Source organism: Nerophis ophidion, linkage group LG06 (genome assembly GCF_033978795.1).
Source record: "Nerophis ophidion isolate RoL-2023_Sa linkage group LG06, RoL_Noph_v1.0, whole genome shotgun sequence".
Taxonomy (NCBI): domain Eukaryota; kingdom Metazoa; phylum Chordata; class Actinopteri; order Syngnathiformes; family Syngnathidae; genus Nerophis; species Nerophis ophidion.
In genome coordinates, this window is record NC_084616.1 from 73,390,581 (window position 1) to 73,414,920 (window position 24,340).

At 42.8% G+C, this 24,340-nt stretch overlaps 1 protein-coding gene across 2 annotated transcripts in view; it reads right to left on the minus strand.

Annotated features, from left to right (window-relative positions):
* The window catches only part of nphp4 (nephronophthisis 4), a 520,514-nt gene that overhangs the window by 115,702 nt on the left and 380,472 nt on the right, over positions 1 to 24,340 (minus strand). For both annotated transcript variants that reach the window (XM_061904800.1, XM_061904799.1), the window contains 2 exons: positions 19,563 to 19,697; positions 1 to 47 (listed from right to left, as the gene is read on the minus strand). The exon at positions 1 to 47 is cut by the window's left edge and continues 102 nt beyond it. In XM_061904800.1, the coding sequence (XP_061760784.1) occupies positions 1 to 47; positions 19,563 to 19,697 (182 nt within the window). The remainder of the gene's footprint in view (positions 48 to 19,562; positions 19,698 to 24,340) is intronic.

Genomic DNA, 24,340 nt, shown 5'->3' on the forward strand with positions numbered 1-24,340 from the left:
TCTGCCTCTGCGGACCTGCAGTCTCTGGGCCTGGGCGGTGTTCCTCACTATGGAGCCGGGAGAGAAGACACAAGCGCAAAAATTACTTACAGAACAGAGAACATTCTAATTGCTTTGGTGCCTATTGCTGTAAAAATCCTCAAAATATCAAAGCACACAAAAAAAAAGCAACAAATTGTGAACAGGACCCAATAGCACCACTGGAAGTGACACAGGTGGGCCACTGCCCGCTCACTTCATGGCATTATATTGCCCCTAGGGCTGGGCGATATATCGATATACTCGATATATCGCGGGTTTGTGTCTGTGCGATAAAGAAAATGACTACATCGCATACTTGCCAACCGTCCCGGATTTTCCGGGAGACTCCCGAAATTCAGCGGCTCTCCCGAAAACCTCCCGGAAGAAAAATGTTCTCTCGAAAATCTTCCGAATTTCAGCCGCAGCTGAAGGCCACGTCCCCTCCAGCTCCATGCGGACATGAGTGACGACAGCCTGTTTTCAGGTCCGCTTTCCTGTTATATAAATAGCTTGCCTGCCCAATCACGTTACAACATCTACGGATTTTAATAAAAAACTGCACACACAAGTAGACGAAGCAGAAGAACGAGGAAGTTACAGCCATGGCGACGCCGTCTGTAACAGAGTGATTCTATGTAGTCTGTTGCCATCTCCTGGTGAATGTTGGCTATAGCGTTATGGGGTTGCTTTTTGATTGGCCAACGATTTGCATGGTGTTGGGCACCTGACGGCAAGTGACTCTCGCCAGTATGCAAATGGCAGAACAAAGGTTACTTAAATAGTGAAAGGTAAGTGTTGTTGTTTGTTTTTTTTAGTAACCAACAAGCACAGTACAGTTAGTAGAACAACTGTGATTTTATTACTGTGCATTTGATAGGTGCCGTCTGAAATTAAAATATTTATTTTATTTATATATATAATAAAATAAATATATATAGCTAGAATTCACTGAAAGTCAAGTATGTCATACACATATATATATATATACATATATATTTATATATATGTCTTGATTGGATTATCCAGAGAATGGTGCTCGATACCGTGGTAGAGCGCAATATGTAGGTGTGGGAAAAATCACAAGACTACTTCATCTCTACAGAACTGTTTTCATCTCCTGATGATTGAGGGAACCCCTCATGAAACAGTTCTGTAGAGATGAAGTAGTCTTATGATTTTTCCCACACATACATATATATATATATATATATATATATATATGAAATATATATGAAATAAATGGAGTTAGTGAATTATACTCCTCCCCTCTTAACAACGCACCTCGCCCAAACCACGCCCCCAACCACGCCTCCGCCCTACCCCCGACCACGCCCCCCACCTCCCAAAATCGGAGGTCTCAAGGTTGGCAAGTAAGCTATATCGTGATATTCAAGTATATGTTCTCACACAGTTGCTTATAGCTGCAGGCTCTTCTCACTCTTTGGGGCGGTTTGGCTCGGTTGGTAGAGTGGCCGTGCCAGCAACTTGAGGGTTGCAGGTTCGATTCCCGCTTCTGCCATCCTAGTCACTGCCGTTGTGTCCTTGGGCAAGACACTTTACCCACCTGCTCCCAGTGCCACCCACACTGGTTTGAATGTAACTTAGATGTTGGGTTTCACTATGTAAAGCGCTTTGAGTCACTAGAGAAAAAGCGCTATATAAATATAATTCACTTCACTTCACTTTCTTGTCTCTCCTCACAGACAGCAAGCGCACTTTCTCACATACGTCACATACGTATACGCCCTGGCGGAGCAGAAAGGTAGCGGCATGGGTAACGTCTGCCGTGGTGCGAGTGGGTAATACGAGAGAAAGAAGGTGAGAATCTGGTAACCAATGAAGGAAGAATTAATTCCCAAGAAAAAACGCAGGTTTGGCTTCAAGTAGGAGTATGTCGAACAGACAACATATGCGGTCCTCTCCAAGGTTTCTGCTAGTCATTCTTATTGACATCCCACTGGGTTGTGAGTTTTTCCTTGCCCTTATGTGGGCTCTGAACCGAGGATGTCGATATGGCTTGCGCAGCCCTTTGAGACACTTGTGATTTAGGGCTATATAAATAAGCATTGATTGATTGATTGACATTGACCCCTGTTCTAGCAGGACCAAAATGGAAATAGGGGACTGCTGAAATTATTTCCAGTTTACTTGATACATTTTTAGCCTCGATACGCTGAACTCCATCAACTTACCATGAATTGATTAACGTGGGACCCCGACTTAAACAAGTTGAAAAACTTATTCGGGTGTGTGGCGGAAAAAAGCGGACACGACGACAGGTTGTAGAGGACGCTAAAAGCAGAACCTTTAAGGCACGCCGCCGATATTGTTGTCCGAGTGGAAATCGGGAAAAATTCAAGAGAATGGTTGCCCCGGTAGATTTTCGGGGGGGGCGGAGGGGGGTCTCCAGGGAAAATCGTGAAGGTTGGCAAGTATTAGAATTAGCGGTGAATGCACCGCCGCAGCATAATACCGGCGGGCCAGCTCTAATGCTAATGTAATATTGTCTCAAGGGCCAAAATAAATTACATGTCGGTTTGACACCCATGGTCTACCGTAAAGCAGTTTGTCTGCCGTAAACAGCAATGTTGTGACACTCTTAAACAGGACAATACTGCCATCAACTGTACATGCACCACAACACCTCCAGGCAACTTCAACCCTCTACTTATACCCTCCTCCATTCACATCCCATCTCACCGGATTGTAAGTAACCTAATGTAAATAATCGAATGTATTTCTAATGTATTTACTTGTTCTTATGCTATCTGAAGTCACTATGGTCTCTGCTGGCTGTACATATCCTACTAAATAAGACCTACACTGTTTCAATGTCCACATTTCTCTGTTGATGCAATTGTTGATGACTGAAGTACTGATATCAACCAAAGCTCCTCATCCCACCCCCCGGATTGTAAATAATGTCAATAATTCAATGTATATACTATGATGATTAACTTGTGTGATGACTGTATTATGTTGATAGTATATATTTGTACCATGAATTGATTAACGTGGGCCACGATTTAAACAAGTTGAAAAACTTATTGGGGTGTTACCATTTAGTGGTCAATTGTACGGAATATGTACTGTACTGTGCAATCTACTAATAAAAGTTTAAATCATCAATCAATCAAAGCCATTAAAAAGAACCCCAAAATGCTTAAGGTCAAAACCCAGTAATCATTTCAAAAAGTGAGGCCCCGAAGACGGGTTACAGTAATGCATTTCTCCCGATTTCATTTGTGCCAATTGGTTTACATTTCTGAACATGATGCAATGAGCAGGAAAGTGAGCAAGTATTGGCAACATTCATAGGAAGGCTTTGCAAACGATTGCACTCCCAAATTATGAGCTCAACTGGCAACAATCCAGTCCAACAGGAGCTAAAATTCAAACTACCAATTTGTTTCCCATCCTTCCTTACTCCCGAAATGTGAACTGTATTGACTTGTATTCGTTAATTTGTTGTTGTTGTGTTTAAGAAGGAAAAAGTCAGCGAACAAGTGTGTTAGAAATTATTTCCAGGCAGGAAACGGGTTGGATTGAATGGGAAACTGTAAACAAGGTCGAAAAATTACTGTGTTGTAATTTATTTTTTATTTTTATTTTTTTTTTACTAATTATTGTTGTTTTGCTTTCTTTCCTTATTTTATAACATGTGCAAAATAAATATTTACAACAAAAAAAATGTTCATGTTGTCTGGAATACCATATTTTCACTGAAGTACATACCGTAATTTCCGGACTATAAACCAGTGGTGCCCAAGAAGAATTTTTAATTCATTTTTATTTTAAAAAAATATATATAAATATATATATATTTTTTAAAATTTCTATTAAATTAACATAAAAAGCACAAAATACACTTACAATTAGTGCACTAACCACAAAAACATCCCTTTTTCATGACAAAGAAAAATAAATAAATAAGTACACTGCTGCTGGAATTTTTATTTTCCTGAAGGAACTCTCCTGAAGGAATCAATAAAGTACTATCTATCTATCTATATATATACATATATATATATATATTTTTTTTTATTAAATCAACATAAAAAACAATATACACTTACAATTAGTGCACCAACCACAAAAACATCCCTTTTTCATGACAAAAATGTCCTGACAAAGAAAAAAAATAAAAAAATAAAAAAAAGGTCCCCCCACACACACACACACACCCTCTAGGGCAGTGGTCTTCAACCACCGGGGTGCAGCCCGGTACCGGGCCGTGGCCCGATTGGTATCGGGCCGCAGAATAATTTTGTACTCATTTTTATTAAAATAAAAATAAAAAATAAAAAAAATTAAAATATAAATAAAATAAAATTTAGAAAAAATAAATAAATATATATATATATATATATATATATATATATATATTTTTTTTTTATTTTTTATTAAATCAACATAAAAAACACAATATACACTTACAATTAGTGCACCAACCACAAAAACATCCCTTTTTCATGACAAAAACGTCCCTTTTTCCTGACAAAAAAAAAAAAAAAAAAACAATAAAAAAAAGGTCCCCCCCACACACACACACACCCTCTAGGGCAGTGGTCCCCAACCACCGGGCCGCAGCCCGGTACCGGGCCGTGGCCCGATTGGTACCGGGCCGCAGAATAATTTTGTATTCATTTTTTATTTAAAAAAAAAAAAAAAAAAAATTATATATATATATATATATATATATATATATATATATATATATATATATATATATATTATATTATTTTTGTATCAAATCAACATAAAAAACACAATATACACTTACAATTAGTGCACCAACCACAAAAACGTCCCTTTTTCCTGACAAAAAAAAAAAAAAAAAGAATTAAAAAAAGGTCCCCCCCACACACACACACACCCTCTAGGGCAGTGGTCCCCAACCACCGGGACGCAGCCCGGTACCGGGCCGTGGCCCGATTGGTACCGGGCCGCAGAATAATTTTTAATTCATTTTTATTTAAAAAAAAATATATATATATATATATATATATTTTTTTTTTTATTAAATCTACATAAAAAACACAATATACACTTACAATTAGTGCACAAACCACAAAAACGTCCCTTTTTCCTGACAAAGAAAAAAAAAATGAATGAATAAAAAAAAGGTCCCCCCCACACACACACACACACACACCCTCTAGGGCAGTGGTCCCCAACCACCGGGCCGCAGCCCGGTACTAGGCCGTGGTCAGATTGGTACCGGGCCGCAGAATAATTTTTAATTCATTTTTATATTAAAAAAAAAATATATATATATATATATATATAAATATATATAAATCAACATAAAAAACACAATATACACTTACAATTAGTGCACCAACCACAAAAACATCCCTTTTTCATGACAAAAACGTCCCTTTTTCCTGACAAAGACAAAATAAAAAAATAAATAAAAAAAGGTCCCCCCCACACACACACACACCCTCTAGGGCAGTGGTACCAATCGGGCCGGTACCGGGCCGCAGAATAATTTTTTATTCATTTTTATAAAAAAAAAAAAATAAAAAAATATTTATTTATTTTTTGATTTTTATTAGATCAACATAAAAAACACAATATACACTTACAATTAGTTCACTAACCACAAAAACATCCCTTTTTCATGACAAAAACTTCCCTTTTTCCTGACAAAGAAAAAAAAATAAAAATAAATTAAAAAAAAAAAGTTCCCCCCCGGGCCGCAGGACAAGTGATTAACCGTTGACCGGTCCGCGGATAAAAAAAGGTTGGGGAACACTGCTATAAACCACTACATTTTTCCGAAGCTTTGAACTCAGCAGGTGATTTATGGATTTTTCCGGATTCACAAGCTTTGAATGCCGAAAATAAATTTTGCCTCATCACATCAGACCAGGCCAAGTTGGGTAAGGAGATCTTGCCCCAGGTGGAGGAGTTCAAGTACCTGGTGGATCGTGAGATCGACAGGCGGATCGGTGCGGCGTCTTTAGTAATGTGGACGCTGTATCGATCCGTTGTGGTGAAGAAGGAGCTGAGCCGGAAGGCAAAGTTCTCAATTTACCTGTCGAGCTACGTTCCCATTCCTACCTATGGTCATGAGCTTTGGGTTATGACCGAAAGGACAAGATCACGGGTACAAGCGGCCGAAATGAGTTTCCTCCGCCAGGTGGCGGGGTTTTTCCTTAGAGATAGGGTGAGAAGCTCTGTCATGCAGGAGGAACTCAAAGTAAAGCCGCTGCTCCTTCACATCGAGAGGAGCCAGATGAGGTGGTTCGGGCATCTGGTCAGGATGGCACCCGAACGCCTCCCTAGGGAGGTGTTTAGGGCACGTCCAACCGGTAGGAAGCCAAGGGGAAGACCCAGGACACGTTGGAAAAGACTACGGCTGGCCAAGGAACGACTCAGGATCGCCTGGGAGAAGCTGGACGAAGTGGCTGGGGAGAGAGAAGTCTGAGTTTCTCTGCTTAGGCTGCTGCCCCCGCGACCCGACCTCCTGATAAGCGGAAGAAAATGGATGGATGGACGGATGTCAGACCAATGAAATTGTTCACAAACGCCATTTGCGTGTCACCCTCATCAAGACCAAAAAAAAATTGCATAAGACCCAGCCCCGAAGCCCAAAGCGATCGTCGAAAAAAAGAAAACCGAGCCGGAGAACGTTACAGAATCCACCAGCACTAACTGGTCCAGAAGGCCGTACCGCCACGCTCCAAAGAAGAAGCCAGAAGCCCTAACCCACCTAGAGAAATTGAGGCAGAAAAGATAACAGACGAAACAACCCAGAGTTCCCTCAACTCCTACACCAAAGAATACTTTATGCCGATGTCTTTTGTTTACATTTGTGAAAATACACAAGCGCCTGAGTAGAAATATTTAAGGTTTCAATGTGTACACCTGGGGTAGCACGGTGGTACAGGGGTTAGTGCGTCTGCCTCAGAATACGAAGGTCCTGAGTAGTACTGGGTTCAATCCCGGGCTCGGGATCTTTCTGTGTGGAGTTTGCATGTTCAATCAATCAATCAATCAATGTTTATTTATATAGCCCCAAATCACAAATGTCTCAAAGGACTGCACAAATCATTACGACTACAACATCCTCGGAAGAACCCACAAAAGGGCAAGGAAAACTCACACCCAGTGGGCAGGGAGAATTCACATTCAGTGGGACGCCAGCGACAATGCTGACTATGAGAAACCTTGGAGAGGACCTCAGATGTGGGCAACCCCCCCCTCTAGGGGACCGAAAGCAATGGATGTCGAGCGGGTCTAACATGATACTGTGAAAGTTCAATCCATAGTGGCTCCAAGACAGCAGTGAGAGTCCCGTCCACAGGAAACCATCTCAAGCGGATCAGCAGCGTAGAGATGTCCCCAACCGATACAGGCGAGCGGTCCATCCTGGGTCCCGACGAGCGGTCCATCCTGGGTCTCGACTCTGGACAGCCAGTACTTCATCCATGGTCATCGGACCGGACCCCCTCCACAAGGGAGGGGGGGACATAGGAGAAAGAAAAGAAGCGGCAGATCAACTGGTCTAAAAAGGAGGTCTATTTAAAGGCTAGAGTATACAGATGAGTTTTAAGATGAGACTTAACTGCGTGGGTTCCCTCCTGCGTCCTCCCACTTCCAAAGACATGCACCTGGGGATAGGTTGATTGGCAACACTAAATTGGCCCTAGTGTGTGAATGTTGTCCGTCTATCTGTGTTGGCCCTGCGATGAGGTGGCGACTTGTCCAGGGTGTACACCGCCTTCCGCCCGATTGTAGCTGAGATAGGCGCCAGCGCCCCCCGCGACCCCAAAAAAGGGAATAAGCGGTAGAAAATGTATATGTGTATATATATATATATATATATATATATATACGGTAACTTAACCCTGGACCTACATTGAAAATACACACAACCCTAATTCAAAATGCCGGACATTTGACACATTTAAAAAAACCCGCGCGGACACCCCAGCAAAAGAGGACATGCCCGGGGAAAAGAGGACGTATGGTCAGCCTAATCACTAAGAAACACTTAGTGGCATTGATACAAAAAAATACAAATGCTTTCATAGCACCAAGCCAGCAATAAACGCCGAGTCCAGCCGTTCAACAAACTTTAAAGACCTCCATGCACAATGTTTATATAGATCGGTGTGTGCGTAAATCAGTAAGAGGTGCTAAAAGTGGCCGCGACCTTTCACATCTTTCCTCATTAGCGGCGATGCCTTGAAGTAAACGTGTTGAAACTCCACACAGACATCCTGCACTGTCATGCACGTCACTGCCTGGTTCCGTTTACATCTTTCCAAGGGCTTCACACTTGGTGTTTACGGTTGTCAACACTTCAGCGCACGTCGACCACATTGCTCCCGGATATAGAAGACACTGTCGCAACATTTGTGAAGCTTTTTGCAAAGCCTCCAACTGAATTGACACGGTCGTGAAAAAAAATACGACGCAGCGGTAGGTCAGTTTGTGGAATATCAGATGCTGATAAACGATTTGGACACGGTATATTTTGCAGGTGACGAGAGGTAGCTCATCTTTTTATGTTCGGACACAATTGCAATAACCTAGACTAGGTGATATGGTCTTTTATTAATATCTCGATAATTTTAGGCCATGTCGCGATACACGATATATATCTCCATATTTTGCCTTAGCCTTGAATGAACACTTGCATATAATCACAGCAGTATGATGATTCTATGTGTCTACATTAAAACATTCTTCTTCATACTGCATTAATATATGCTCATTTACACTTTCATGCAGAGAGAGAAATCTCAACTAAGTCAATTTACCAAAAGTGGATTTATTAAACAGTGGCACAGACATTCATGTCATTTTTTGAGATGTTTTAAAACAAGCTATGAGTGCACTTTTGTGCATGATGTCACCAAGATGACTTATCAAAACAACACTAAATTAAAGTGCACTTTTTGTACAGAACGCCGCTACAATAGTTAAAAACAAATAAAAGTGCACTTTTGTGCATGATGTCAGACAAGATACTTCAATAACTGTCACATAAATATGAGCTGCATATCATATAGTACAGGGGTGCCCATTACGTCGATCGCGAGCTACCAGTCGACCGCGGGGGGTGTGTCAGTCGATCTCCAGCCAGGCTTTTAAAAAAAATAGACCTAAAAATGAGTGATCATCAATCTTCACCAAGACGTCACTTAAATGACATTCACGGTACCGGAGGGTCTTGTGAGATGACGCTGGCTGCTGCAAGATCATTATTATGAAAATATGACCGAGAGGAAGGCGAGGAACACTTTTTATTTCAACAGACTCTCGCGCCGTACCTTCCGTCAAAACTCTAAAGGCCGACTGCACATTTCCTATCTTCACAATAAAAGCCCTGCTTCATGCTGCCTGCGCTAACTAAATACAGAGTCTCGGAAAACTGGCGTGCACAAGCGATCCCTCAGAAAGCTGGCGTGCACATCACTTGTGCACGCCAGCTTTCCGAGACTCTTATTTTGTTAGCGCAGGCAGCATGAAGCAGGGCTTTTATTGTGAAGATAGGAAATGTGCAGTCGGCTTTAGAGTTTTGACGGAAGGGACGGCGCGAAAGTCTGTTGAAATAAAAAGTGTTTCTCGCCTTCCTCTCTGTCATTTTTTCATAATAATGAACTGGCAGCAGCCAGCGTCATCTCACAAGACCCTCGGGTGCCGTGAATGTCAATCAAGCAAGCTACGGAATTTGCCGCCAATGTTTTTCTTGTAAAGTGTATGGAAGCTGGATGAATTAGATGCCAAAAACCAACCACTTTCATGTGGTATTGTACAGAAAGGACAACTTTTTTTCTCCTCCATTTGAAAATGTGGGCGTTATCATCATTACTGTCTGATTCCAATCAATGCAAGTCATCAGAATCAGGTAATACACCAACTTATATTCTTGTCTTCGTGAAAGAAAGACATCTATATGTGTTACACATGCTTGTATTATCATTAAACACATTTAACTTGTTTACAAAAATGTCTCTTTCATAAATAAATAAATATAAATGATATATATAAAATGAGGTAGATCCCCTCGAGTTGGTCAATTGAAAAGTAGCTCGCCTGCAGAAAAAGTGTGGGCACCCCTGATATAGTATGTGTCCGTCACTATTTGGTAGGTTCCTGTGGACGTTGTCTCCTTCTGTTGGTGATTTTTTTTTCATACGGTGTGGATGTGGAAATAGCTGTTTCGGCATTTTGTTGGCATGGCACCGAACAAAGATGTTGACATGTAGAGTTTCAACCACTCATTCTCTAGGGCAGGGTTAGGGATGTGGCTCTTTTGATGACAGCATCTGGCTCTTAGATAAATCTTAGCTGACATTGCTTAACACGATAAGTAATGGATAATTCCACTGGTGATCACAGTTTTAATTGATTGATTGATTGAAACTTTTATTAGTAGATTGCACAGTACAGTATATATTCTGTACAATTGACCACTAAATGGTAACACCCCAATACGTTTTTCAACTTGTTTAAGTCGGGGTACACGTAAATCAAGTCATAGTACGTGTTAAACTGTTAAAAACAATGTTGAAAATATAAAACATTCTCATGCATTTTAATCCATCCATCCGTTTTTCTACTCCACCTGTTCAAGAAGTCGCATTAAGAAGTATTTTATTTTTTCATTGGTTAGCTTCAGAATAACAATGTTATTAAAAAGAATAAGAGACTTATTATACTCTAAAAATGTTGGTCTTACTTAAAAATGCACGCAATTAGTCTGGGTTTCCCTCCTTAGGCTGTTGCCCCCGCGACCCGACCTCGGATAAGCGGAAGATGATGGATGGATGGATGGATAGTTGTTTTCCGTGTTAAAAAATATTATATGGCTCTCACGGAAATACATTTTAAAATATTTGGCTTTCGTGGCGACTTGTCCAGGGTGTACCCCGCCTTCTGCCCGATTGTAGCTGAGATAGGCGCCAGCGCCCTCCACTACCCCAAAAAGGGAATAAGCGGTAGAAAATGAAAATGGATGGGCTCTCCCAGCCAAAAATGTTCCCGACCCCTGCTCTAGCGGGTGACTTTTCAAATGATGCTACATTAGCAGCGGTGCTACTTTTTGTCGCCACGCTTTTGCCACATAAATGTTCAACATCTTCCCGCTTGAAGCCAAAACACCGCCAGATGAAGGGATCCCGTGCTGTTTTTCTTGAGAATTAATTCTTCCTCCATTTGTTACCAGATTGGCACTTTCTCTCTCTCGTATTACCACTCGCACCACACCGCTAGCATCACAGCTAACGTTACCGTGTCACGCCAAAATTCTTCCCCCCAACAAAAACGTTCCCTCCCATTTACTTCCGGGGTCATGATTAATAGAGACGTTTTGTTAACGCTATATTATAAAAATATAACGCTATTTTATAAAAATACAGATGTTTTGTTAACGCTATATTCCATCCATCCATTTTCTAGGGCTTATTCCCTTTTGGGGTCGCGGGGGGCGCTGGCGCCTATCTCAGCTACAGTCGGGCGGAAGGCAGGGTACACCCTGGACAAGTCGCCACCTCATCGCAGGGCCAACACAGATAGACAGACAACATTCACACTCACATTCACACACTAGGGACCATTTAGTGTTGCCAATCAACCTATCCCCAGGTGCATGTTTTTGGAAGTGGGAGGAAGCCGGAGAACCCGGAGGGAACCCACGCATTCACGGGGAGAACATGCAAACTCCTCACAGAAAGATCCCGAGCCTGGATTTGAACCCAGGACTGCAGGACCTTCGTATTGTGAGGCAGACGCACTAACCCCTCTCCCACCGTGAAGCCTTAACGCTATATTATAAAAAAAACAAAACAATTTACATAAGAGGAAACGTGACCCTGGAAGTAAATGCGTCATCCCATAGCTTGTGTTGGTAAATTGCTTTTTGTTTTATTTTATTTTATTTTTTTTTTTTTTTTTTTTTTAACGCTATATTATAAAAAAAAAAATTAGAAACAATTTACCAACACAACCTATGGGATGATGCATTTACTTCCGGGGTCACGTTTCCTCTTATGTCATCCCATAGCTTGTGTTGGTAAATTGTTTTTTGTTTTATTTTATTTTTTTTAAATTTTTTTTTTTTTTTTAACGCTATATTATATAAAAAAAATTAAAAAAAATTTACCAACACAAGCTATGGGATGACACATTTACTTCCGGGGTCACGTTTCCTCTTATGTCATCCCGTAGCTTGTGTTTGTGTTTGTAAATTGTTTTTTTTTTTATAATATAGCGTTAACAAAACGTCTGTATTAATCATGACCCTGGAATTAAATGGGGGGGGGTTTGTAGGGAGAAGAAATTTGGCGTGACAGCTCCGTGGGAGCGTGTGACGTTGCTCATGTGACGTACGTAAGAAGGTGTGCTTGTTTTAAGTTTCCGTGTGAAGGAGAGACAAGAAAGAGAAAGAAACGCATGTAGTATAATGCCCGCAGCTAAAAGCAACTGCGTGAGAACGTATACTCGAATATCACCATACAGTCATTTTCTATATCGCACAGAGACAAACCCGCGATATATCGAGTATATCGATATATATCGCCCAGCCCTACAATAGCCATTCGTTTTTCTGATTAGGAGCATATCTCGGCTGACTTCTGGTGATATAGGCCAGTGGACTGGGGTACATACAGAAAATGTATCATTCTCACTCGCATTCACACCAATTTAGAGCATGGGTGTCAAACTCTGGCCCGTGGGCCAAATTTGGCCTGCCCTGTAATTAGATTTTGGCCCTTGAGGCAACATCAAATTAACATTAGAGCTGGCCCGCCGGTATTATACAGCGCTAATACTCATATTTGCCAACCGGGAGATTCCCAAAGTTCAATGCCCCAGCCGAAAATCTCCCGGGGCAACTATTCTCTCAATTTTCTCCCGATTTCCACCTGGACAACAATATTGGGGGTGTGCCTTTAAGGCACTGCCTTTAGCGTTCTCTACAACCTGTCGTCAAGTCAGATTTTCCTCCATACAAACTGCGTGCCGGCCCAGTCACACAATATATGCGGCTTTGAACACACACACAAGTGAATGCAAGGCATACTTGATCAACAGCCATACAGGTCACACTGAGGGTGGCCGTATAAACAACTTTAACGCTGTTCCAAATATGCGCCACACTGTGAAACCACACCAAACAAGAATGGCGAACAGATTTCGGGAGAACATCCGCACCGTAACACAACATAAACACAACAGAACTAATACTCAGAATCCCTTGCAGCACTAACTCTTCAGGGACGCTACAATACACACTCCTTTACCCCCACCTCAACTCTGTTATTTTATTTTAAAATGTATTAGCCTATAGATATTTACCTCAGAAGGCTGCAAATAAAGAGGCATTGAACGTTTTTTATTTAAATTGTATTTAATATACCATTGATGTTTTTTCATTTGTTTTGTGAAAGTTGATTTTGCACTACTAAGTTATATAAGCGTTGCTTGTTCCATATTCAGTGTTAAAGCAAATCAGTGTAGCAAGCTGAGCAGTAATTAACGTTTAACACTGTTCCAAATATGCGCCACACTGTGAACCCACACCAAACAAGAATGGCGAACACATTTCGGGAGAACATCCGCACCGTAACACAACACAAACACAACAGAACAAATACTCAGAATCCCTTGCAGCACTAACTCTTCAGGGACACTACAATACACACCCCTTAACCGCCACCTCAACTCTGTTATTTTATTTTAAAATGTATTAGCCTGTAGATATTTACCTCAGAAGGCTGCAAATAAAGAGGCATTGAACGTTTTTTATTTAAATTGTATTTAATATACCATTGATGTTTTTTCATTTGTTTTGTGAAAGTTGATTTTGCACTACTAAGTTATATAAGTGTTGCTTGTTCCATATTCAGTGTTAAAGCAAATCAGTGTAGCAAGCTGAGCAGTAATTAACGTTTAACACTGTTCCAAATATGCGCCACACTGTGAACCCACACCAAACAAGAATGGCGAACACATTTCGGGAGAACATCCGCACCGTAACACGACACAAACAAAACAGAACAAATACTCAGAAACCCTTGCAGCACTAACTCTTCAGGGACGCTACAATACACACCCCTTAACCGCCACCTCAACTCTGTTATTTTATTTTAAAATGTATTAGCCTGTAGATATTTACCTCCGAAGGCTGCAAATAAAGAGGCATTGAACGTTTTTATTTAAATTGTATTTAAAATACCATTGATGATTTTTCATTTGTTTTGTGAAAGTTGATTTTGCACTACTAAGGTATATAAGCGTTGCTTGTTCCATATTCAGTGTTAAAGCAAATCAGTGTAGCAAGCTGAGCAGTAATTAACGTTTTATTCATGCACTTTCTCTTGCTACTTCAAGGCGTGAATGTGTGATTCATTCATTATTGTTATTTTAGTTTCAAATGTGGAAAAAGTTGATTTTGATATTCACCTCAGAAGACTGCAAATAGAAAAGAGGCATTACATTTTTATTGAAATTTTATTTGATATGCCTTAGATATTTTCTTCTTCTCATTATTATTATTATTATTATTATTATTTGAACCTTGATTTTGCATGTCACTATAAAGTTATATAAGCCTTGCTTGTTCAATATTCAATGCAAAACTTGTTTGGGTCCCTATTAAAAGATTCATTTGTTCAACCTTGGCCCGCGGCTTTGTTCAGTTTTAAATTTTGGCCCACTTTGTGTTTGAGTTCGACACCCCTGATTTAGAGTCTCCAATTAACTCAACATGCATAGTTTTGGAATGTGCGAGGAAGCCATCACACACAGAGGAAACAAGCATGCAAACTCCAAACAAGGCTTCAAACTCTCAATCTCCTGACTGTGAGGCCAACAAGCCATCCACTGACTACCATAGGCGCCGATCTACATTTCTGCCGGTGGGTGCGTTAATAAAAATATATATAAACATTCAGCTAAGTTAATATCCCATATGATTTGTGGCTTTCTGTGTTGGCCCTGCTATGAGGTAGCGACTTGTCCAGGGTGTACACCACCTTCGGCCCGAAAGCAGGTGAGATAGGCTCCAGCTCCCTCCCGCAGCCCCGAACGGGATAAGCGGAAGAAATGGATGCCGTCCTTCATACTTCCTCTAACAAGACGTTGGGAATTTTCTCAGTTTTTCCCAGTTGTGACGTCAGCGAACATCTCCAAATATGGTCGAAATTTACCCGAACATCTTTGCACAAGTCCGCCATTGTAGTCGATAGGCTCCTTCTTTTTCTCTATCCTCTTGTCGTTGGGCAGACTTGCTTGTACATGCACATGCATCTTCCGCTGTTGCTATTTTGTAATGCAAAGTTCAAACTCACAAACCCCGTTTCCATATGAGTTGGGAAATTGTGTTAGATGTAAATATAAACAGAATACAATGATTTGCAAATTCATTTTCAACCCATATTCAGTTGAATATGCTACAAAGACAACATATTTGATGTTCAAACTGATAAACTTTCTTTTTGTTGCAAATAATCATTAACTTTAGAATTTGATGCCAGCAACTCGTAACAAAGAAGTTGGGAAAGGTGGCGATAAAATACTGATAAAGTTGAGGAATGCTCATCAAACACTTATATGGAACATCCCACAGGTGTGCAGGCTAATTGGGAACAGGTGGGAGCCATGATTCGGTATAAAAACAGCGTCCCAAAATATGCTCAGTCTTTCACAAGAAAGGATAGCGAGGTACACCCCTTTGTCCACAACTGTGTGAGCAAATAGTCAAACAGTTTAAGAACAACGTTTCTCAAAGTGCAATTGCAAGAAATTTAGGGATTTCAACATCTACGGTCCATTATATCATCAAAAGGTTCAGAGAATCTAGAGAAATAACTCCACGTAAGCGGCATGGCCGGAAACCAACATTGAATGACCGTGACCTTCGATCCCTCAGACGGCACTGTATCAAAAACCGACATCAATCTCTAAAGCATATCACCACATGGGCTCAGGAACACTTCAGAAAACCACTATCACTAAATACAGTTTGTCGCTACATCTGTAAATGCAAGTTAAAGCTCTACTATGCAAAGCGAAAGCCATTTATCAACAACATCCAGAAACGCCGCCGGCTTCTCTGGGCCTGAAATCATCTAAGATGGACTGATATAAAGTGGAAAAGTGTTCTGTGGACTGACCAGTCGATATTTCAAATTGTTTTTGGAAATTTTCGACTGAGGGGGAAGCGAACCATCCAGACTGTTATCGACGCAAAGTTCAAAAGCCAGCATCTGTGATGGTATGGGGGTGCATTAGTGCCCAAGACATGGGTAACTTACACATCTGTTAAGGCACCATTAATGCTCAAAGGTACATACAGGTTTGGAACAACATATGCTGCCATCTAAGCGCCGTCTTTTTCATGGACGCCCCTGCTTATTTCAGCAAGACAATGCCAAACCACATTCAGCACGTGTTACAACAGCGTGGCTTCGTAAAAAAAGAGTGCGGGTACTTTCCTGGCCCGCCTGCAGTCCAGACCTGTCTCCCATCGAAAATGTGTGGCGCATTATGAAGCGTAAAATACGACAGCGGAGACCCTGTAGTGTTGAACGACTGAAGCTCTACATAAAACAAGAATGGTAAAAAATTCCACTTTCAAAGCTTCTACAATTAGTTTTCTCAGTTCCCAAATGTTTATTGAGTGTTGTTAAAAGAAAAAGTGATGTAACACAGTGGTGAACATGCCCTTTCCCAACTACTTTGGCACGTGTTGCAGCCATGAAATTCTAAGTTAATTATTATTTGCAAAAAAAATTTATAAAGTTTATGAGTTTGAACATCAAATATGTTGTCTTTGTAGTGCACTCAACTGAATATGGGTTGTAAATGATTTGCAAATCATTGTATTCCGTTTATATTTACATCTAACGCAATTTCGGGGATTGTACGCAAAATCTTAATAGGACCACTTTAAGGCTCATGCAGGAGGGAAGGTGTACAATTTGGTGCTAATCCAAACTTGTCAGGCTTAGCAGAAGTCTGAGCTTCACCGAGCCCGATTCCAGTTTGTGTGTTAGGTTCATTCATTTTTCGCAGCACACTCTTAGCGCCGTACACTAAACACTTGACTGGCCTCTGCTTGTTTAAGTGAGAGAAAAAAGTGGTTTTCTCAGTGTGTGAGTTTGCTTACACACACACACACACACACACACACACACACACACACACACACACACTCAGACACACACACAGGGCTGTGGCTCGCCACCAGAGATGCTTCGGCAGGCTCAATTAGACTGAAAATTGAGTGGTTCAGCGGTGTGCAGCCAACAGCCAGAATGTGGAATTGATCTGGTTGGCTTGATCAAGGCAGCCAGCAGCACAGCAGTGAAAGACACTGATAGCTAATTGTGAGGACGAACACATACAGTGGGGCAAAAAGGTATTTAGTCAGCCACCGATTGTGCAAGTTCTCCCACTTAAAATGATGACAGAGGTCTGTAATTTTCATCATAGGTACACTTCAACTGTGAGAGACAGAATGTGGAAAAAAAATCCAGGAATTCAAATTGTAAGAATTTATTTGTAAATTATGGTGGAAAATAAGTATTTGGTCAACCATTCAGAATTTCTAGGCGCAGTCAAGGCGTTGAGGGTTTCCGGTTTGGTGGCTGCAGGATTAGGTTTCTGCTTTTTGCAGATGATGTGGTCCTGATGGCTTCATCTGACCGGGATCTTCAGCTCTCACTGGATCGGTTCGCAGCCGAGTGTGAAGCGACCGGAATGAGAATCAGCACCTCCAAGTCCGAGTCCATGGTTCCCATCCATCCATCCATTTCCTACCGCTTATTCCCTTTCGGGGTCGCGGGGGGCGCTGGCGCCTATCTCAGCTACAATCGGGCGGAAGGCGGGGTACACCCTGGACAAGTCGCCACCTCATCGCAGGGCCAACACAGATAGACAGACAACATTCACACACTAGGGCCAATTTAGTGGTGCCAATCAACCTATCCCCAGGTGCATGTCTTTGGAAGTGGGAGGAAGCCGGAGTACCCGGAGGGAACCCACGCATTCACGGGGAGAACATGCAAACTCCACACAGAAAGATCCCGAGCCTGGATTTGAACCCAGGACTGCAGGACCTTCGTATTGTGAGGCAGACGCACTAACCCCTCTGCCACCGTGAAGCCCGAGTCCATGGTTCTCGCCCGGAAAAGGGTGGAGTGCCATCTCCGGGTTGGGGAGGAGACCCTGCCCCAAGTGGAGGAGTTCAAGTACCTAGGAGTCTTGTTCACGAGTGAGGGAAGAGTGGATCGTGAGATCCACAGGCGGATCGGTGCGGCGTCTTCAGTAATGCGGACGTTGTACCGATCCGTTGTGGTGAAGAAGGAGCTGAGCCGGAAGGCAAAGCTCTCAATTTACCGGTCGATCTGCGTTCCCATCCTCACCTATGGTCATGAGCTTTGGGTCATGACCGAAAGGATAAGATCACGGGTACAAGCGGCCGAAATGAGTTTCCTCCGCCGTGTGGCGGGGCTCTCCCTTAGAGATAGGGTGAGAAGCTCTGTCATCCGGGAGGAACTCAAAGTAAAGCCGCTGCTCCTCCACATGGAGAGGAGCCAGATGAGGTGGCTCGGGCATCTGGTCAGGATGCCACCCGAACGCCTCCCTAGGGAGGTGTTTAGGGCACGTCCAACCGGTAGGAGGCCACCGGGAAGACCCAGAACACGTTGGAAAGAGCTGGACAAAGTGGCTGGGGAGAGGGAAGTCTGGGCTTCCCTGCTTAGGCTGCTGCCCAAGAGACCCGACCTCGGATAAGCGGAAGATGATGGATGGATGGTCAACCATTCAAAGCTCTCACTGATGGAAGGAGTTTTTGGCTCAAAGACTCATTCTTTCCTTAACACGGATCAATCGTCCTGTCCCCTTAGTAGAAAAACAGCCCCAAAGTCTGATGTTTCCACCCCCATGCTTCACAGTAGGTATGGTGTTCTTGGGATGCAACTCAGTATTCTTCTTCCTCCAAACACGACGAGTTGAGTTTATACCAAAATGGATACATGGATACAGCAGAGGATTGGGAGAATGTCATGTGGTCAGATGAAACCAAATACAACTTTTTGGTATAAACTCAACTCGTCGTGTTTGGAGGAAGAAGAATACTGAGTTGCATCCCAAGAACACCACACCTACTGTGAAGCATGGGGGTGGAAACATCATGCTTTGGGGCTGTTTTTCTGCAAAGGGGACAGAACGATTGATCCGTGTTAAGGAAAGAATGAATGGGGCCATGTATCGGGAGATTTTGAGCCAAAACCTCCTTCCATCAGTGAGAGCTTTGAATGGTTGACCAAATAAATTCTTTAAAATTCCTACAATGTGAATTCCTGGATTTTTTTTTTCACATTCTGTCTCTCACAGTTGAAGTGTACCTATGATGAAAATTACAGACCTCTGTCATCATTTTAAGTGGGAGAACTTGCACAATCGGTGGCTGACTAAATACTTTTTTGCCCCACTGTATGGAGGCTCTTGGATCCAACTGTACTTTGTTCGGACGATAAAGAAAGACGCGTTTTAAATCAAAGCGCTTTTACCATTGAGTTGGAGTATATTCCTGCTAGACAGGCTCCCCCCGGTGAAACCACAAGTGACTTCCCGAGGAATGATGATGTGAGAATGACTCTGCATGCGGTCCACTGCCCTTCTCCTGCTTGGATCATCTTGGTGCCCTGTAAGGGAGAGATGCCATTTTGAGTTAGATATTCAAAAAGTTTGGGTCGTTTCACACCTGGAAGGCCCAATCAAAATCTCTAAGGTCACCGAAGAAACTGAAAGGGACTTTTATCGCCTTCTAAAGGGCAAATGTTCCGTTATTACCGAGCGATGATGCAGTACTTTGCGAACAACATTAGCCCGCAAAACCAAAGGAACGGGAGGTCAAACATATCAGATGTTTTATCCGTACACAAAGGAACAGAGAATTTCTGAGCGTAAACAAGGTTTTCCGAAAGAGACGTTGCAAGAGTGTAACTAAAACTCGGAAGCCAATATTTTTGACAACAGTAAGATAAAACAATGGTTGCTAAAGGCATTTAAGTCTCACCTTAAAACTCATCTGTATACTCTAGCCTTTAAATAGACCTCCTTTTTAGACCAGTTGATCTGGCGCTTCTTTTCTTTCTCCGATGTCCCCCCCTCCCTTGTGGAGGGGGTCCGGTCCGATGACCATGGATGAAGTACTGGCTGTCCAGAGTCGAGACCCAGGATGGACCGCTCGTCGGGACCCAGGATGGACCGCTCGCCTGTATCGGTTGGGGACATCTCTGCGCTGCTGATCCGCTTGAGATGGTTTCCTGTGGACGGGACTCTCGCTGCTGTCTTGGATCCGCTTGAACTGAACTCTCGCGGCTGTGTTGGAGCCACTATGGATTGAACTTTCACAGTATCATGTTAGACCCGCTCGACATCCATTGCTTTCGGTCCCCTAGAGGGGGGGGGTGCCCACATCTGAGGTCCTCTCCAAGGTTTCTCATAGTCAGCATTGTCACTGGCGTCCCACTGGATGTGAATTCTCCCTGCCCACTGGGTGTGAGTTTTCCTTGCCCTTTTGTGGGTTCTTCCGAGGATGTTGTAGTCGTAATGATTTGTGCAGTCCTTTGAGACATTTGTGATTTGGGGCTATATAAATAAACATTGATTGATTGATTAACATAAAAATACTCACTTGACGCAGGAAAAAGAAAACAAGACTTAATGCTCAAAAACGAGAAAAAAAGAAGTAAAAGGCCTACTGAAATGAGATTTTCTTATTTAAACGGGGATAACAGGTCCATTCTATGTGTCATACTTGATCATTTCGCGATATTGCCATGTTTTTGCTGAAAGGATTTAGTAGAGAACATCGACGATAAAGTTCGCAACTTTTGGTCGCTAATAAAAAAGCCTTGCCTGTACCGGAAGTAGCAGACAATGTGCGCGTGACGTCACGGGTTGTAGGGCTCCTCACATCCTCACATTGTTTACAATCATGGCCACCAGCAGCGAGAGCGATTCGGACCGAGAAAGCGACCATTTCCCATTAATTAGAGCGAGGATGAAAGATTTGTGGATGAGGATAGTGAGAGTGAAGGACTAGAAAAAAAAAAGAGAGGGCAGTGGGAGCCATTCAGATGTTAATAGACACATTTACTAGGATAATTCTGGAAAATCCCTTATCTGCTTATTGTGTTACTAGTGTTTTAGTGGGATTATATAGTCGTACCTGAAAGTCGGAGGGGTGTGTGCGGAGGAAGCAAAAGAGTCGCAGCTGCCTCTTTGACAGGTGCACGAGGAACGACGCAAGCCCCGGTCATGTCTACAGTAAGAGACGATTTATTACCACAGTTTTCTCACCGAAACCTGCCGGTTGACATGTGGTAGAGAACCATGTTCGCTTGATCGCTCTGTTCCATAGTAAAACTTCACGTTCGGGGAGTGTAAACAAGGAAACACCGGCTGTGTTTGTGTTGCTAAAGGCAGCCGCAATACACCGCTTCCCACCTACATCTTTCTTCTTTGACGTCTCCATTATTAATTGAACAAATTGCAACAGATTCAGCAACACAGATGTCCAGAATACTGTGTAATTATGCGATTAAAGCAGACGGGCTGGAACAAAATGTCCGCTACAATCCGAGGCATCACGCGTCATCATACTGACGTTTTCAACAGGATACTTCGTGCAAAATTTTTAATTGCAATCTAGTAAACTAAAAAGGCCGTATCGGCATGTGTTGCAATGTTAATATTTCATCATTGATATATAAACTATCAGACTGCGTGGTTAGTAGTAGTGGGTTTCAGTAGGCCTTCAAGCAGCTAGTATTAGATTTTGCGTCCTCTTCTACTGATGTTTTCCTTAAGGCCCTCGAAGAAATGCTGAAATAACTGTGTCTATGGAAGAAGAGATGTCCGGAAATTGTGATTGTTTTATATTTCTTCTTTGCTTATAATGTTAACCATATCAGTTTCGAAGTAATCATACAAAGGTTCTGCGTAGTCCTGAGTTCAATCCCGGGCTTGAGATCTTTTTGTGTGGAGTTTGCATGTTCTCCCCGTGACTACGTGGGTTCTCTCCGGGTACTCCGGCTTCCTCCAGCCGCCAAAGACATGCACCTGGGGATAGGTTGATTGGCAACACTAAAATGGTCCCTAGTGTGTGAATGTGAGCGTGAATGTTGTCTGTCTATCTGTGTTGGCCCTGCAATGAGGAGGCGACTTGTCCAGGGTGTACTGCGCCCTCCGCCCGAAAGGGACAAGAGGTAGAAAATTGGATGGGTGGATGAACCAGGGCCACAAAAACATGCAAGCTTTGATGATTATAGTTCTTCCTGTGTGGCTCTGATCAAAGGTTTACCTTCCCTCTCCTTTATCTCTCCTGCTTGCTTCATAGTTTTGTCTTTAACTTTCTTAGAGACTCTTTTTGCACTGTTCTCCAAATAGTAAACAATGGAAGGGATCAACTGATCTTTCAATGAAATTGACAAGATTTCTCGAGTTTGGTGCCTGTTCTGACTGAACGGATGAAGCGAGACACAGGATGGACTCCTGGGAGAAGCGGGGTGCCGCGTGCCTGGCGACCCTTTCAGTTGAGGACGTTGAAGATATCTACCTATTCGGGATCATGATTAGACATCTGCTGAATGGAGTAAACGTTGCCTGGTGTATCGACAAACTGGAAGATGCTGGCAGTCGTTCAAAGTACCCCAAAGCCGCCACAAATGATTGAAGGATGGCCAGAGCTGTGGGCTCTCAAACTTCTGTCATGTTGGGCTAAATCGCAAACTGGATAACATCTTGGAGACGGCGTCTGCTCTGCAAGGCGAACTATGACGGATTTCAGGACCAGAAATACACAAATTACGTGATTGAGCCGGCAGGCGAACGCAGTGCCTTTAAGGTGTATTGGCGCTCTGTACTTCTCCCTACGTCCGTGTACCACTCCGTACAGCGGCGTTATAAAAAGTCATACATTTTACTTTTTGAAACCGATACCGATAATTTCCGATATCACTTTTCAAAGCATTTATCAGTCCAATATTCTGTTAAAAGTTCTGTTTTCCTGCAACAAGCCTGCCATCTCTGCATCTTAAGGTTTGTTACCGATACCCTCTGACATATATGAGAGGCTCTGTTAGTTTACTCTGAAATTGTTTATGTGGCGCAGTGGAAGAGTGGCCGTGCGCAACCCGAGGGTCCCTGGTTCAAATCCCACCTAGTACCAACCTCGTCACGTCCGTTGTGTCCTGAGCAAGACACTTCACCCTTGCTCCTGATGGGTGCTGGTTGGCGCCTTGCATGGCAGCTCCCCCCATCAGTGTGTGAATGTGTGTGTGAATGGGTAAATGTGGAAGTAGTGTCAAAGCGCTTTGAGTACCTTGAAGGTAGAAAAGCACTATACAAGTACAACCCATTTATTTATTTTAACTGTTGTGATCCGATAGTCGGATCATCACCATTTTGTAGTTTTTGTCCCATTTTTGTACCACTCTCTGTTGTTTGACTCCTTACTTCCTGGTTAGTCCGTCACCATGGTTACATATTAGTTCCACCTGCTACTCTTGGTTCCTGCACACCTGTTTTTCTTAATCACCATCCTTATATAAGCCAGCCCTTTCTGTTCATTCATTCTGGGACTCTCATTTGCTTATAAGCTTATTATTGCTTATTAGTCGCTAGCTTTCATGCAACGCTTGGGGCGGTATAGCTCGGTCGGTAGAGTGGCCGTGCCAGCAACTTGGGGGTTGCAGGTTCGATTCCCGCTTCCGCCATCCTAGTTACTGCCGTTGTGTCCTTGGGCAAGACACTTTACCCACCTGCTCCCAGTGCCACCCACACTGGTTTGAAGGTAACTTAGGTATTGGGTTTCACTATGTAAAGCGCTTTGAGTCACTAAAGAAAATGCGCTATATGAATATCAATCAATCAATCAATGTTTACTTATATAGCCCTAAATCACTAGTGTCTCAAATGGCTGCACAAACCACTAAGACATCCTCGGTAGGCCCACATAAGGGCAAGGAAAACTCACACCCAGTGGGACGTCGGTGACAATGATGACTATGAGAACCTTGGAGAGGAGGAAAGCAATGGATGTCGAGCGGGTCTAACATGATACTGTGAAAGTTCAATCCACAATGGATCCAACACAGTCGCGAGAGTCCAGTCCAAAGCGGATCCAACACAGCAGCGAGAGTCCCGTTCACAGCGGAGCCAGCAGGAAACCATCCCAAGCGCAGGCGGATCAGCAGCGCAGAGATGTCCCCAGCCGATACACAGGCGAGCAGTACATGGCCACAGGATCGGACCGGACCCCCTCCACAAGGGAGAGTGG